The sequence below is a fragment of the Canis lupus genome, chromosome 2 (genome assembly GCF_011100685.1).
Source record: "Canis lupus familiaris isolate Mischka breed German Shepherd chromosome 2, alternate assembly UU_Cfam_GSD_1.0, whole genome shotgun sequence".
Taxonomy (NCBI): Eukaryota; Metazoa; Chordata; class Mammalia; order Carnivora; family Canidae; genus Canis; species Canis lupus.
In genome coordinates this window covers 76,961,217-76,977,844 of record NC_049223.1, presented here as the reverse complement: position 1 = coordinate 76,977,844, position 16,628 = coordinate 76,961,217, and the positions used below count along the sequence as shown (strand labels likewise).

Below are 16,628 nucleotides of genomic sequence, written 5' to 3'. Positions count from 1 at the left end.
GTGGCTGCCAAAATGCTGGGGGAGGGGGAAGAAGGGCCTGGTGGTAGGTAAATCAGGACGAGAAGAATGATGGTGCCATCTTCACCACCCAGATGGCACCCAAATGGCCAGAGTAGCTCCTTGACCAACGCCTTGCCACTGTGGTGTGTGTGCAGGAAGGCAGGAAGGAGATAGAAACCAGCCCTGAGGCAGTGGGACCCCCTGATCAAAACCACTGGCTCTGGTATTTGTTGAGACTTGATCTCAATCCTAAAACTGCCTGTAGGTAGCCATGCACTCCCATTTTCCTGGAGGCAGAGACTCAGATGGAAGGGGTTTGCCTAAAGGTACACAGCTGGATGGGAGGGCCTTAGCTCCCCAGACTCCAGCTGGGTCTCTGCCCGAGAGGTCTGCAGTTTAAGTCAGCAGACACCTTCAGAAGAGTGGTGGCTGGGGGCTGTCGGGGGCGAGGGGCCGACAGTCACCTGGGCACAAGGGATCCCAGCTCCGGCAAGGAATTCCTGGGCCTGGGGGATGGTGACCTCCCGTAGTCAGGTGTGTCATTTATTGAATCTGGCCCTCAGAGTGACCCCAAGAGGCATCTACAAAGGACTGCATTTGACAGGGAAGGAAATGGAGGTTCAGGGAGCTGTGACCCGCCCCCTGGGGGGTACTTGGCACAGCTGTGGTTGTAATGAGGTCTGTCGGGCACTACAGCTGTGTTCTTTCCTTTGGAGGATTGACTGTTCGGCACATGGAGGGCGGTGGGGGTGTGAGGGACAGAGAAGAGCATTCTGGTTCCCAGTTTTTCTCAAGACTGGGGACACAGAACATCCTCTTTGCTAATTCATCCTAACAGGAGTGAGATTGTGCGTGGCTACTTTAAATCTGATTCGTTAAACAAAAGGCTGTCTTGTTTTCCAGTACTGCTATCAATGCTGTTGCTAACTCAGGTTTCTGTTGACTTTAATGAATAAGCCAAGCAGAGTTTATAATTGATGGCTGGATACCTCTGGGGACTCCTTCAGGTGAAAGTAGTTTGTTCTCTTGAACAGATTAAACATTACCCTCTTAATTGTGCTTGCACAATTCATTTGCTGCCTTAGCAGAATGTCTCTCTCTACTGGGTGGAAGGAAACAGCGTGGGTTCTGGAGGGTGGCGCCAGAACTGTGTGGCCTTGGGCACGTTGGTTCGTGTCTCTGAGCCTTGGTTTCTTCAAGTCTGAGACATGGGGAGAAGAAGGCCCAGGGTCCACAGGCTTGTTCAGAGGGTTGGACTGGCCTATGTCTGTCTACAGACCAACGATGGCTGGCTGAGACAGCCCCGCTCCCTCCCCCAAGTCCAGGCAGCCCTGCCCTGCCCTCAGGCATGAGAAGTTGGGGTATCTGTGATGTGTGGGGATGGGGAGCTGCCTCCCACCCCTGCCAGATAACTGCCTCTCTGTCTATACAGAGAAAGAGAAAGACCCCAAGTATTGGAGAGACCAAGCTCAACAGACCCTGAAATACGCCCTCAGGCTTCAGAATCTCAACACCAACGTGGCAAAGAATGTCATCATGTTCCTGGGAGATGGTGAGACCTGGGGTCCCCAAGGATGTGGCCAGGTGGGGGCATCTAGGTGGAGGCCCAGGGAGCCAGGCTATGTGGATGAGGCTGGGGCCCTGGGATGGGGGGCCTGGCTTCGGACCCAAGAGGTTTGCTCTCCCAGGCAGTCCCTGAGGGTCTGGGGAAGGAAGGGAAAAGATGCCACAGGGTCACATTTACTGAGCTGCGCTCTGGTGCCCACCACCCAGCCAGCCTTGGCACCAAACTGGAAAACTGTAGGTGCCCGGGGTGGAGAGGCAGGGAGCCCAGGGGACTGAGCCTCCCCCTCCATCCCCTGCTGCAGGGATGGGTGTCTCCACGGTGACGGCCACTCGCATCCTCAAGGGTCAGCTCCACCACAACCCCGGGGAGGAGACCAGGCTGGAGATGGACAAGTTCCCTTACGTGGCCCTCTCCAAGGTGAGCCCGGCCCCACACGCCCAAGCCTCCCACCTCTCGGCTGCAGCGAGGAAGGGTCGGGGAGCCGAGCCTGCAGGCAAGGCGGTCAGCCCTCCTGGGGTCTCTGTGGGCCCCACTGTGAAATGAGGACTCAAGACTTGCTTTTGAGGGTTTTAGTCATGGATTTAAAAATCAATTGAGGGTTCCCTGGGTGGCGCAGCAGTTTGGCGCCTGCCTTTGCCCAGGGCGCGATCCTGGAGACCCGGGATCGAATCCCACATCGGGCTCCCGGTGCATGGAGCCTGCCTCTCCCTCTGCCTGTGTCTCTGCCTCTCTCTCTCTCTCTCTCTCTCTCTCTCTCTCTCTCTGTGACTATCATAAAAAAAAATCAATTGAGGTATAATATGCATGTGCCCAAGCCCACCTTGAATTTTTGCAAACGGCATGTTTCTGTATAGCTAGCGTCCAGGCTAAGAAGCTAAACGTGACAGCAGCCAGAAAAGGCCCCCAGCTCCCCTCCAGCCCCTTGTCCCCCTGACCCCCACCGACTTCCAACACCACAGAGAAGCTGTTCGGCTTTTGTCATTGCTATGCACGGAATCACGCAGGTGTATATGCTTCTGTGCCAGTCCTGCTGCCGTCATCCCCTCCCAGGCACCTCCAAGTGGATTAGATTAGTGACTACAGCTCTTTTTTTTTTTTAGATTTTATTTATTTATTCATGAGACAGAGAGAGAGGCAGAGACACAGGCAGAAGGAGAAGCAGGCTCATCCCAGGGAGCCTGATGCAGGACTTGATCCCAGGACCCTGGGATTGAGCCCTGAGCCAGAGGCAGACAGACACTCAAGCACTGAGCCACCCAGGGGTCCCTAGTGACTGCAGCTCTTGTTATTGGGGTCCCTGGTGGTGGCGGTGGCGACTGTGGAGGCGTTATATAATAAAGATCCTCTGGACACTCTGGGTCAGGCCCAGGGCTCACTTCTGGGGGAATGGCAGGGACTGGGATTTTTTTCTGTGGCTCTCAGTCTGGTGTGAAGGAAGACAGGCAAATAGTTTCAGGGTCTCAACTAGAGGTCTGAATGGGGAAGAGAAGGGAGCCTCTTCCCCATTTTCCCCATCCTAGATCCTGCTTCCCTCACCCAGTTACTCCCTTTCCATAGCTTCCCCACATCACTTTTTCAAGAACCACCTCCTCCTTCCTTCTCCAAGACTCACCTGCCTACCCCGCTCCCTTACTGGATCTTACAACCCCAGACCCAGAGAGAGGTCCCAGTGATCTGGACCCCAGCCCTCCGCATGCCGTAGGGTTGCATTCACCCCTTCCCGCTGCCCTGGCTGCCAGGGTACAGGAAGCAGGCAGCTAGGTGATATTGTGGCTCTGGGGGGACCTCGGTAGGTAGCAGGGCTTGGCCAAGGCCACAGGAGGCCTCTCTGTCTCCATCATGCCCCAGTCCTCATGGTGTGAGGGGGGCTGGGGTGAAGGCCACCGTGAGGCCTGGCCAATCCCTGACCCTCCTTTCCCCCACCTGCAGACATACAACACCAACGCTCAGGTCCCTGACAGCGCAGGCACTGCCACCGCCTACTTGTGTGGAGTGAAGGCCAACGAGGGCACGGTGGGCGTGAGTGCCGCGACCCAGCGCACCCAGTGCAACACGACTCAGGGAAACGAGGTCACCTCCATCCTGCGCTGGGCCAAGGACGCTGGTGAGTGGGGAAGTGGCAGGGAGTGGGGCCCGGCTCCATGACCTGTCTGGGCCTCAGTCTGCCCCACTGGATAATGGGGAGAGGGCAGAGAAGGATGCTCTCCAGCTCTGATGTCTGGGAGTCTGGGAGATATTCCTGGAATCCTTTCCACAGCAGGGAAGGCTAGTGGCTTAGGGGTTACTCAGATGTGGGTTCTGGTCCCGGCTCATTTCCCTGAGTCTATTTATCTGACAATAAAATGGACATGAAGACATGGCCCCCTCCTAGGTATGGCGTGAGGAAGGTAGAGAACGTAGCCTGGTGCAGGCCCCATAGCACTTCAGCATCTACTTCTCCCTTCCTCCCTGCAAGTGGGAGGCCCTGGTCCACTTTGGGGTCAGGGTATGAGGTTGACTGACAAGGTGAGAGAGCCACACCATCAGAGGGCCCTGAGGAGGGGACCCTGCGGGCAGATGATGGAGGGGAAGCCACAGAGGCAAAGTGAGCTGTGCTGCCGGGCAGTTGGAAGCCAGCATCACCCCCCCCCCCCCCGCCCCCAGGTACTGCCGGGAGCCCAAGGTCCAGGCAGTCCGTGGAAGCAATGGGAGGCCAGTCTTTAGTCAGGAGAGGCAAGGAGAAGACAGCTTGGACAGCCCCCCATCCCCAGATGAAGCCAACCGTCCTCTCCCACACCCCAGGGAAATCTGTGGGCATTGTGACCACCACGAGGGTGAACCACGCCACCCCCAGTGCCGCCTACGCCCACTCCGCTGACCGGGACTGGTACTCGGACAACGAGATGCCCCCGGAGGCCCTAAGCCAGGGCTGCAAGGACATTGCCTACCAGCTCATGCACAACGTCAAGGACATCGAGGCGAGTGTGGGGGTGCGGGCGATCAGGGAGGGGCAGGCTTGTGAGGCGGGGCCTCTGGTGGGCCTCAGGCCTCTGCTGGCTCAGGAGAAGGAAAAGCAGCTCGGCCTGGCTCCCCACACACCTGGGAGGCTCCCAGCCCATTAGGGGATTTGCGGTTGGGGCAGGGAAGCACTGGAGGCTTTCTCCGCGGTGGGGCTGAGGGATAAGCCCTGATGTAGCTGCCACCACACCCCAAGAATCAGGCGCCCAAGGATTATTCCGTAAATTGGAATCTGGCGCTGCACCAACAGCACCCCTCTGCCCCCCGCCCCCACCAACATGGGAAGGTAGGGGTGACACAGTGGCCTTCCAAGGGGAGGACCTGCCCTGCACATTCCCACATGCACAGACAGGCCCATGTCCCGTGCGCTCGACCAGTTAAGCCCAGAGAAGAGGTGGTGTGGCCAGTGGTTAGCACAAGCTCTCATTTTTAAAACTTCCTGGCCTCAAACCCTTGCCCTGCCATTGGCTAGCTGTGTGACCTTGGGTCAGTTAACCTCTATAGCTTCCCTTTTACAGCCCGAAATGTGCCTCCTTCACAAGCCCATTGCGAGATCCAAATCAAATAATCCTGAGAGTTTAGGGAGGCCTGACACCTAGTGAGCTCTCAGAAAACGGTAGCATTATGCACAAGCCACATATCCCTGTCCTAGCAGGCAGGCTCGAGTGTGCAGGTGCACGCCCGAAGCCCAGACACCGTTCCCGTGGTACTCAGAGGGGCCCCTACTGTCTTCTTAACTGAGGACCTCTGGCTTCTTCCTTTTCTTAGGCTCTTGTTACCCGCTGCTGGGGTCTGGCGAGGGGGCACAGGGACCTTAGCTCCCTGAAACTAAAGTGGGGTTTCAGTGAGGCTCAGAGAAAGCCCCAGGTCTCACCTGTTTCTACCACCTGCAGCCAAACGCACTGGCTCCCAGACCCACCCTCTGTCCCCCATGCACCACCCTCCCCACCCCATTTTCAAGGCCCCCCTACCCACCCATAACTTCCCTTTCCAAGCAGTGGATTAGACACACAGTTGCGGTGACCCCTCCAAGCGAGCATGCATCCGAGGCAAACCTCTGTCCTGACTGTGCCTCTACCTGCTGCACAACCTGGCGCAAGCTGCTTCCTCTTCCTGAGCCTCAGTTTCCCCACCTGTGCAACAAGAATAGCAAGCCCCACCTGCCCCCCTCCCAGGGCCGCTGGAGGCCGAGATGAGGTCATGGATGTGAGAACATTTGTTGTACAAGTGCAGGGTGTAATTACGGGGCTGCTACTCGGGGACATGTGCCAGGAGCAGCCTGAGAGGGGGACAGGAGCTTAGGGAAGATGTCTCCGTGGGGTGAGGGTGGACAGGGGTCCTCGGGCCCCTGGGGGACGAGCTGGGGTGTGACTGAGGGGATGGGCCTGGGCTGGGCCTGGGTGAAGACTGCCCCCCACTCTCTCCTTCCATCCCACTTTGCCCTCCCGTCCACTTCTGCACCTCCACCGCCCCAAAGCCCCCCAGCCCCCAGGCTGCACATGAAACACAACTCCTGGTGTCCGCCCTGAAAATAAATATCTTTTGCTAAAAAAAAAGGGAAAGAAAGAAAGAAAGACACAAACCCAAACCCCAAAGCCAAACAGCAAGTCTGTTATTTGGGAGTTTAATGAGCGTGTGAAGTCCCTGCTGGAGCTGGAAATGATGAGGCTCCAGGCAAGAAGATTGGGGGCTTCATTTTCCACTCTGAAAATGCCAAGGGGTCAGGTTCTGTGGGAACGGGGGTGGGGAGCCGGGGGCCAGTGACCCGGGGTCCCCTCTCCTTCCCCTCACGGCCCACCCCGCCCCCAGAGCTCCTGGCTGGGGCCCACGGTGGCCTCGCTGGAAGCCCTGGTGTCCGCCGCTTCTGCCGCTGAGAACACCTTGCACTGGGGCCGCGGGGCGCCGGGACCCCATCCTATTCCTGCACTTCCTTCTGCAGCCATCCCGCGGGTGGACGTTCCTTCCATCCTACAGATAAGGAAACTGAGGCTCAGAGGGGTTAAGCGCCAGGCCCTTGGTCCGTAGGTGACAGTCGGAGTCAAACCCAAGTTGGAAGTCAGGCCTGTGCCCTTTCTGGGTCCCTGTGGCCCTGGCTGGCCCTGGGCACCTTCCCCGCCTGGACTCCTGGGTTCTCAGGAGGGAAGCAAGCGGAAGGGACAGAAGGGAACCTGGGCGATGCCAGGCCGGGGACGGAGGACCTGAGGCCAGCCGTAGCGCTCTGCTCGCCCAAGGTGTCCAGGGGCGGCGGCCTGGCCTGGCGCCTGCGGTGACAGGAGGACACCGGTGTGGTGGTCACCGCAGGCGGTGGCTGTTATGCTCTTGGCCCCATTTTAAAAATAGTCAGGACTTCAAACATGGGCTCCCAAGGAAAACAAACAGTCCCGCGTCCGTCCGCCCACGCACGCCAGCCGTGGTGAGTAAAATTAGCCTGGCGGGGACTACACAGACGTGAGCGCTGGCCACTGTTTGCCCAGGCTCCCGGCTGGGCTGCCCCGAGACCTCCCTGGCAGAGGCCTCTGGCCTGTGGCCCGCTGCTTCCCACTGGGGAGAGGGAGCTCTGCAGATGCGCCAGGCGCCCGTGCTGGGGGCAGCGAAGCCTCGGGTTCGAATCCTGACTGTGCCCCTTGCCGTGTGCCCTTAGGGGGAGAAAAACCATATTGCTGCTCCCATTTCTTTAGTTGGAAAATGGGGACACAGGTTCCCTTGCGGCCTTGGTAACGAAGTTGATTAAGATAACGTATCTAGAGTTCAGTGCCTGACATGCAGTGAGTGCTCCCTAGATGGTGTTATTCTTACACGAGTAGGAGCTGAGTCAGGCTTCTGGAAAGCCAGGTACGAGGAATTGTCAGTACCGCCAATATTTCACCCAGAAGCCCCAAACCATGGTCCCCATATACTCATGATTTCATCTCCCCAAGTGGAAAAGCAGAAGCCCAGGGTGGGCAGTGTGGACCAAACCCAAGACTCTCCAAGCTGGAGAGGCATCCACACTGACCCCAGCGCCTCCAGGAGTCCAGCTCTTGAAGCCTGGAACCCTTGGGGTGCTGATGGCTCCTGTCCCCTGTAGGTGATCATGGGGGGCGGCCGGAAGTACATGTTCCCCAAGAATAGAACAGATGTGGAGTATGAGATGGACGAGAAGTCCAGGGGCACGAGGCTGGATGGCCTGAACCTCATCGACATCTGGAAGAACTTCAAACCGAGACACAAGGTAACCAGCTGGCTTGGTTGCAGGGACGGCTTGTGGTGGGAAGGGTTGGAGGACCCCTCTCTGAATCTCAGTTTGTTTCCTCCTCTGTAAATGGGGTTGTAATTCTTACCTTGATGGGCCCAAGTGGTCTAACTGATACATGAATGGCACACAGTAGGTGATCAGTCAATTCCTCCCTTCAGAGGAGGGCTCCCCCCGCCAGGAGAGCTAGACAGTGGGGAGGGTGGGCCTGCATGGACATTCAGGCCACCTGAGCCCCTACTGTGTGCAGGGCCGCTCGCTGGGCGTGAATGCCAAAGGATGAATCAGATGGTCAAGGGATTGTGGATCACTGTGTGCTCGGGTGGCGGGCAGCCCAGGACCTACGGGAACCCAGAGGGATCAGACCACAAGGAAGGAGCTGATGAGCCCTGGGGAGGAGGAGGAAGTGTGGAGGTGGGGGGGGAGCGTGTGAGCCATGGTGGGAGGTGGAAGCCAACCATGGTGAGCTGGCTTTGGCCCCCGGCGAGGCACGTGCTGGGGCTGGGAGGCTGGAGCGCTGGAAGGGCCTGAGCACCGGCTCCCTGGAGAAGCTCTGGCGGCCGCTGGGCCTGGAGCAGATGGGGTCTGGAAATGACTGTGGTCAGGAGTGAAGACAGTGGGGAGCAGCCTGGGAGCCGCTTTGATGTCACTCTGGGGTTGGGTTTCTGAGGGTTCCAGGACCGGCCCCTGGGGAGGCCTTGTGGGATGAGGCCGGGCCAAAAGCAAGGTGGGGGCAGGGGCCTGAGGATGGCCCCCACAGGGTGGGTGAGGGTGGGACTGAGCTTCTGTGAACCCTTTCCATTGCTCTGAGTCAGCCCCGGCAGGGCCAGAGACACACTGCTCTTCCCAGCCTCAGTTTCTCTCCGTAGAACCTGGAGCCAGGGTTTAGTCCTCCTGGCCTGGGCAAGTGCTCAGCCCTGGAGCTCGGTGTCAACTCCAAGAGGGAGAGACTGGACCCACACCACTGGGCCGGACAGGGTCCCAGGCAGGCCGTACATGCCTCAGATCGTACCTTAACAGTGCATCCTGGAGTCAGACTCCCCTGCCCGCTGAGTGTCTCAGTGTCCTTGTCTGCAAAATGAGAGTAACAGTACCTCCCTCAGAGGGCCAATGTGAGCACCAGGGCCAACGTGAGAACCGGATGAGGTAACACAGCGGGACCTGCTGAGCAGGGCAGGGCAGGGGAAGCCCCACCTCCTCGGCCTTCCCGCCCTTTTTCCCATAACAGCCTCTGAGGTTGCAAAACCACAAATCCAGATAGGGGCTGCCCTGAGGCTGCACAGCTGATTCCCGGCAGTGCCATGCCCCCACCCCCACCCCCAGGCGCTAAGTGGTGCCATCTGTCCTGGGGAAGCAGCACTTCCTCTGTCACCCTCTTGGTTGGGGTCCCTGGGGCAGAGCTTAGGCTTCACTTCCTCCTTGACTCAACCCACACCTGGTGGATACCCAAGGCCCCTTGGCGACCCATATCTTCAGCTTTTTTGACCCCACGATCCTCCCCTGTTGCTCAAAACTCTCCTTCCTGACCCTAGACTGATCAAGGGCTTCCTGTCCTCTAGGGCCGCATTAGGACTTCACCTTCACTAGGAGGCCCTCCTCGATCTTGCCTCTGGGCTCACAACAAACAAACACACACCCTGTCTCTCAATTCTCATACCTCTGCATTTGAATTGCCTATTTGTCATGCCTTGAAGGCAGAGATAGTAGATCCTCAGGGAGGGATTAGTAAATGGCTAAAGGAAACAAATACATGCCCTTCTGGGGTCAGCCCTCCAACCACCCAGCCCCCACGTGGCTGACAGAGGCCCTTCTTCCTAGCACTCTCACTACGTCTGGAACCGCACGGAACTCCTGGCCCTCGACCCCTACACCGTGGACTACCTCTTGGGTAAGTGGAGTGGGTGGAGTGGAGGACACCCAACTGGGTGCCCTGGGGCTGGGGCTGTGAGTCCAGACCTGGGGGGTCCAGGCCCCAGCCTTCCCCGTACTTAGAGACCTTGGCTCTCAGGCTCTAGGACCTGGAAGAGGTGAGGAAGGGGGGTTCTGGTTCACAGAATTGGGCCTGAAATCTGCTGCCTGTGCAGAGTGAATGGTTCCACTGAACACAAAGGGAAAGAGACGCTCAGGTTGGGGAAGAGATTGCGGCGGGCTCCTGGGCCCATTAGCATCATGGCCCCGGTAAATCTGACCCCTGGCTGGGGCAGGTGGCCTGGAGCCAGCCCTGCTGTGTGACCCAGGCAGAAGCCCACCACGTTGTCTCTGCTGGTGTGACTGGGCGTCGGTACCCCGGGAGTGGGGAGCAGGGGAGGGGCCCTGGCTTGGTGAAATGAGGCCCTGAGCCCCACCTTGCCAACACCTGGGTCCCCTGTCCCACCTGGCTGCTGTGCCCAGCGAGTGGTGGCAAAATCTCTGCAAACCTTTCCCAAGGAGCACAGCCCCTAGTCCTGGGTGTGTCATTAGGGGTTATGGGCTCAAAGCTGGGCCCCTTGGAGGAGGATCCCCCAGACACAACACGCGTGTGTACATGCACACACACACACACACACGCACACACACACAGGCTGTGTAGAGCTGTGCATGTTCCCATGTAGCACAACAGGCCCACTCGTGGATCTTCCCACTCTATCACCTGTAAGCTGTGCGACCTTGGGCAAGTGATTCCTCTCTGTGCCTCAGTTTTCTTTTCTGTAAAGTAGGAATAATAACTATTCCGTAAGATGCGGCGATGGTAGGGCCTACCCCGGCACTGTCATGAGTACACATGAGCCAATGCATTGTATAAGGTACTCGTTACTGGGTAACAAATTATCTCCAACTTAACAGTTTAAGAGTAAACCTCAATAAAGAAAGAAATGAGAAGAGTAAACGTTTATTACTTCACACAGTTTCTTGGCGGCAGGAATTTCAAGGAGCTTAGCTTGGTCTCCCATGAGGTTACAGTCATCCGAAGGCTTGACTGGGACGTGGGCTTCTACAATGGCTTGTTTGCATGGCAGGAAGCCTCAGGTCCTTGCCACATGGAGCTCTCCACAGAGTTGGTCCTTAGGACGTGGCGCTGGCTTCCCCCAGAAGAGTATGTAAGGCTAAAGCTGTAATACTGTATGCCCTGGCCTGGAAGTGACATAGCGTCATTTCTGCAACATTCTGTTGGATGCACAAGATAGTCTTAGTGTAGGAGGGGACACACAAGTATGTGAATTCCAGAAGGCAGGGACTCTTGGGTACCATCTTGAAGGTTGGTGCATATGTGCTTCCAAACCGCTTAGAACGGCATGTGGGAAAGGAGGCAGTGCTCCCAAAGCTCTGGGCACACTTAGGGGCCCCCTGTGGCCAGCTTCCTCCCTGCTCGCTCTAACCCCAAGTTGTATGTGGGGAACCTGTGTTCCCTGAGACAGCCCAGGCTCCTTGGGTGGGTGGGGGTTCCCCCTGACAGGGTCACGGGAAAGCTCACCATCCACGTCCTCCTTGCATCTTCCTCAGGTCTCTTTGAGCCGGGGGACATGCAGTACGAGCTGAACAGGAACAACGTGACTGACCCGTCACTCTCCGAGATGGTGGAAATAGCCATCAAGATTCTGAGCAAGAACCCCAGAGGCTTCTTCTTGCTGGTGGAAGGTAGGGCCCCAGGCCTGGCTGCAGGGCCACTTCCCTGGGAACTTCTGGGTATCTAGCCTTGGGGTGAGGGGATTGGGTGCTCCAACTCTCAAAGGCAGCTGTCCACTTTTGAAGAGAAGGGGAAATTCCTTTTGGGGAAGATGGGTCATGCATGGTGTTGAAGCTCCCAGCCCAACGAGCTGTCCTCCTGTGGGCATGAAGATAGCCTGTCAGGCCAACTAATCCAGGAAGGCTTCCCAGGAGTGGAGGTGGGAGCCTTCCTTTTGGGGGTCCCTCCCTGAGGCCTCTCAGCTTCACTCCTCCCAAAGGACAAGTCAGCAGGCCTGGTGGACATCTGCTTCTGAGCCACTGCCTGGCTGGGCTCGAGGACACAGGCCCAGAGTCCTCCTCCGCAGATGCCTATCAATCTGCAGGAGCCCTCGGCTGGGTGGTGGGCATCTGCTCTTACCAGGAGATTGTATAAGGTACTCGTTACTGGGTAACAAATTATCTCCAACTTAACAGTTTAAGAGTAAACCTCAATAAAGAAAGAAATGAGAAGAGTAAACGTGTGTTTACTTGTGGGGCCAAGTCCAATTCGTGAGTCCTACACCTGAGAGCAGGCCCGGAGCAGGTCCTGGGATATCCTGGGATCCCCCAGACTGGGAGAGCCAGTCCCTTTGGGAGTTGGCAGTGCTCTACGCCAACGTTCACGTGGTTTCCCGGCGCTGGTGGGGGGCCCTGGAGTCAGGCTTGGGTTCTTTGCTGGTGCTGCCCTATCCTGGCTGTGTGACCTCTACCCGTACGTTTCTGTAAGAGGAAGTAAAAAATAGTCTTAGAAGGGTTATTAACATCCATTGCGTTCAGAGACATAAAGTACCTGGAACAGGGCCCAGCAGAAAATAAATATTCCATGTTTCTATTATTACCATTATTATGATTACACAATAGCTAAGTCAGTAACAATAGGAAGTGTGAGGAAGTGATAAAGTTTCCGGAATCTTTCAAAGTTCTAACAGCCATTGTCTCCCAGGGTTCCTGATGTTGCCTCACTGAACTCTCCCTGTACACACACACACACACACACACACACACACAAAGATATATTTGTACACACACAATACACACTCAGGCCCCTCTGCCTTCCAGAGGCCAACGGCCGCCAGCTCAGCTTGGCCACTTTCTTGCCAAACCCCGGGGTTCCCACTCCAGCATGGCGGTCTCAGCCTGGCCCAAATGGGCCTCTGACGCCAGGGACCCGGCCAGGAACCAGTGGTGGTGAGCACACGGGCTCCCCCGGGAGCAGTCCTCTTTGTAACTGCTCCCAGAACCACAACAAAGGGAGGACCCACCCTGCCAGCCTGCCAGGCCAGAGTGGTGAGGCTCAGGCCAGTGGAAAGGGAGGACGCCCAGGCTCAGGACCCTCAGAACTGGGAGTGTCCACTCCGGCAGCGACCTCCTGTTAGAGACAGGAGGGGTCACCTTGGGTCACGCAGCCCTTCGCCAGGCTCAAAGCTCCTCACCTAGGAGAGGTGGCACAGGCTTCAGAGTCCTTTATGAAGGCCTGCCTGGGCACGCCCTGGGCACTGAGAATGAGCATTTATGCCTGAGTTCAAATCCCAGTCCCCCCACCTTGGGCACATCACCCTGGTACCTGAGGCCTCAGTTGCTCCATCGGTAAACGGGACTGATCGTGCCCATCTCTGCCCAGGATTGTTGTGAAGGGGGAACAAGACACCAGCTTGTTATGCCTGGCACCACCCAGTAGGCACTTAGGCACGCTGGTTCCCGTCTCTACCTGTCTGAGGTCTCGGACGCCTTCAAGCAGGTGAAGAAGCCGCACGGAGAGCCGTGTGGGGTGGCGGACAGAGCACAAGCTTTCAGTCAGGCGGATCTCCTTTAAATCCTGGCTTTGCCCTCGCCGTGTGTGGGCCCTTAGTCCACGACTTGCTCTCCCCGAGCTGCTGTGAAGGTTGAGCGGCAGCATAACATGCCTGGCACGGTACTTGGCCCGTGGCCGTTCCCCGTCAGAGAACAGCTAATCCGGCGGTAGTGTTGTGGCAGGACCTGGGGGTGCAGGCCTCCCTCTTACCCAAGGCCTTCACCCTGGTGTCTCAAGGAGGCAGGATTGACCACGGGCATCACGAGGGCAAGGCCAAGCAGGCGCTGCACGAGGCAGTGGAGATGGACCGGGCAATTGGGAAGGCAGGCGTCATGACCTCCTTGGAAGACACGCTGACCGTCGTCACTGCGGACCACTCCCACGTCTTCACCTTTGGCGGGTACACCCCCCGGGGCAACTCTATCTTTGGTAGGTGGGCCTCTGTTGGGGTGGGCACTGGGCATTCCCAGGGGCCGCCTGTCCGGGAGCGGGAGTAGGGTGGGAGAGCCAGTGAGTTCAGGGCCTGGCCCATGTGGGACTCCGTGAGAATCGGATAAGAAAGTGAAGGTGCTGTAGGGGTGCGCGTGGTCACAAGGTAAGGGGACGGACTGAAGTGAGCGCTCCGGTGGGTGGATGGGTGGCTACCTGGATGATGGGTGGATAGAAGGACGAGGGAGGAGGATGGATGCATGGCCTGATGGATGGGTGGACACACAGGTGGACCAGCAGGTGGGAGGGTTGTAGGCACAGTGAAAACTGAGGAATAGTTGGAAATAAACCAGGGTTGGAAGGTGGCTTCAAGGAGTGGCTCAAGGTTCTTCAAAGGCGCTCTCAGGACTTCCAAGCGAGGGCCCGGGACTCTCCTCCTGGTTCTCCAACCTGACTCCTGGGCCGATGCCTTCCTGTGCAGGTCTGGCCCCCATGGTGAGTGACACGGACAAGAAGCCCTTCACGGCCATCCTGTATGGCAACGGGCCTGGCTACAAGGTGGTGGGCGGTGAGCGAGAGAACGTCTCCATGGTGGACTACGGTGAGGTTGCCCAAATCCGGGGCTGGGGTGGCGGGGAGGGCTCCAAACGGCCAGGACTTGGGTGAGAAGGACCTCAAGTCAATCCCCTTCTGCGGAGCAGCCCTGTGGCCCTGGGCATGCGAACTCTGCCTCTCTCGGCTTCCCTTTCTTCCCTAGAAGATTCTACCGCCTAACTGGGTCTGAGGGGCTTACCCTGGCGCCCGGCACATGTTGCTGGCTGTATAATCCCTCAAGCCGGAGCCCTTCTCAGTGTTTGTCTAGTTCCATATTGTTGACTGTTCGGTTGCTCACGATGCCCCACTGGGCCTCGCGGGTCTGACCGTGCGGCCGATGGTGAGAGGCTCTCCTGAGCTGGCTCTTTGCTTCTAATCTAAACAGCCTAGATGAGGTTGAGTCTTCTCCTCTGAGGGTCCGGGGGTGCAGGGAGCAGACTCCGGCCCAAATCCCGCGGCTTTGCACAAAATGACGTCCCCGCGCTGAGCCTCGGTTTCCTCCTCTATAAAATGCGAGCGCTCCAGCCAGCCGGGAAGGGCAGGGCGGCTGCTGCAGAGTGCCAGTCCCCTGGCAGCCCTTCAGCAAGCGTTTCTTCTGGCCCACAGCTCACAACAACTACCAGGCGCAGTCCGCGGTGCCCCTGCGCCACGAGACCCACGGTGGGGAGGACGTAGCAGTCTTCGCCAAGGGTCCCATGGCACACCTGCTGCACGGCGTCCACGAGCAGAACTACATCCCCCACGTGATGGCTTATGCGGCCTGCATCGGTGCCAACCAGGACCACTGTGCCTCAGCCAGCTCGGCAGGTGGCCCTTCTTCTCCAGGTCCCCTGCTCCTCCTGCTGGCCCTGCTCCCCGTGGGCATCCTATTCTGAGGGCCCAGGACCTGGGCACCCACCACCTATGACAGATGGCCAGCCTCCCTCTCTCAGTGCTGCCCACCGCCTGGGAGCCCACACCTCAAGGGCCAGGTAGGCGGAGGCCTTCACAGCCTCTGCAGCTGCCAGAAAGAGGACCCAGGAAACCAAAGTCTGCTGCCCACCTCACTCCCCTCTGGAATCCTCCACCAGGGCCAGCCGAGTTCCTGGCCTCCGGCCTCCGCTCCCTCCCTGCTGCCCCCTTTGGCCAACAGAGTAGGTTTCTCTCGGGCAGGCAGAGAATACAGACTGCAGAAATTCTCAAAGCATCTTATTTTTCTAGCAAACACATTTCTCCAGACCTGGAGGCCCCAGAGCTTCCATGGAACATTCCGGATCTGACCTTCCCACTCCCCTCCCCTCCTGGAACCACCAGGCCCCATCATGCTAAGTCCCTACTGCAGGGGAGACCAGGTTCTCCACAGGAAGGGGATTTGCTCACTCATTCCAAGGCTGCCGGGGGCTCCCAAGAAGTGAACTGGGACTGGCCATCCGACCCCAGGGCTTCCTGGGCTGGGAAGAGCAGCAGCCTGGACAGACAGACATTTCTCAGCTCTTAACATGCATTGCCCACTCCTCTCTGAAGGAACACTCCTGTTTGGGACGGCAAAATTTTTTTCCCCTCTTTTTGGTGTTGGTTAAAAGGGAACACAAAACATTTAAATAAAACTTTCCAAATATTTCTGAGGACAGAACTGAGTCTTTGTGGTCAGTGAGGAAGAGAAAGAAACAAGCTTGTTTCTCTGGGAAGAGCTGGACTCTGGGCCAGGAGTGCCGGTTGCGTCGGGCCGGGAGGAAGGGGCCGCCTGCTGACCTGGGGGCTTCAGCACTCCTTACCTGCGTGACTTTGGACAAAGTGCTTCGTGTCTCTGTGTCTCAGTTTTCTTAACCATAAAATGGGACACAATCCAGTCCTGAGTTCTGTGAGAATCCAACAGAATGCCTCTGGGCCCTGAAACCCACAGCAAGAAACCCTCCCAGGGCCCTGTGACACCCTCACCGCACGGCGCCTACGCACAGAGACACATGGCCTGGCCCAGTGGGGCTGTCTGATCATTCATTCATTCATTCATTCGACAAATCCCTTGACAACATGGGTTTGAATGGCATGGATCCACTTATTTGCAGATTCTTTTGGATGAATACAGTTCTGTAACTGTATTTTCCTTATGATTTTTAATATTTTCTTTCCTCTAGCTGACTTCATTGTAAGAATACAGTCTAGACTACATACAATATGCAAAATATGTATTAATTGACTATATTATCAGTAAGGCTTCCAGTCAGTAGGAGGCTGTTTGTAGTTAAATTTGGGGGCAGTCAAATATTATACATGGATTTTTGCCTCTGCAGGAGTTTGGCACCCCTAACCCTTGCGTTCAAGGGTCAGCTGTGTTGAGTGTGAGCGAGGCACTG

The 16,628-nt window shown here is 57.3% G+C and overlaps 1 protein-coding gene and 1 long non-coding RNA gene across 2 annotated transcripts; one reads left to right on the top strand and one right to left on the bottom strand.

Annotated features, from left to right (window-relative positions):
• The first annotated feature begins 1,212 nt into the window (after positions 1 to 1,212).
• On the top strand, positions 1,213 to 16,456 carry ALPL (alkaline phosphatase, biomineralization associated). Its single transcript, NM_001197137.1, is given in 10 exon segments — positions 1,213 to 1,552; positions 1,869 to 1,984; positions 3,497 to 3,671; positions 4,349 to 4,524; positions 7,632 to 7,775; positions 9,615 to 9,684; positions 11,277 to 11,411; positions 13,510 to 13,701; positions 14,183 to 14,302; positions 14,902 to 16,456. Coding segments are annotated over 10 exon segments (1,569 nt in total). The 5' UTR covers positions 1,213 to 1,380; the 3' UTR covers positions 15,171 to 16,456.
• On the bottom strand, positions 6,173 to 8,963 carry LOC119870441. The gene is made up of 2 exons (XR_005356069.1): positions 8,809 to 8,963; positions 6,173 to 6,532 (listed from the first exon to the last, which is right to left on the bottom strand). It is a non-coding gene; the product is annotated as an uncharacterized LOC119870441 (long non-coding RNA).
• Positions 16,457 to 16,628: the final 172 nt, after the last annotated feature.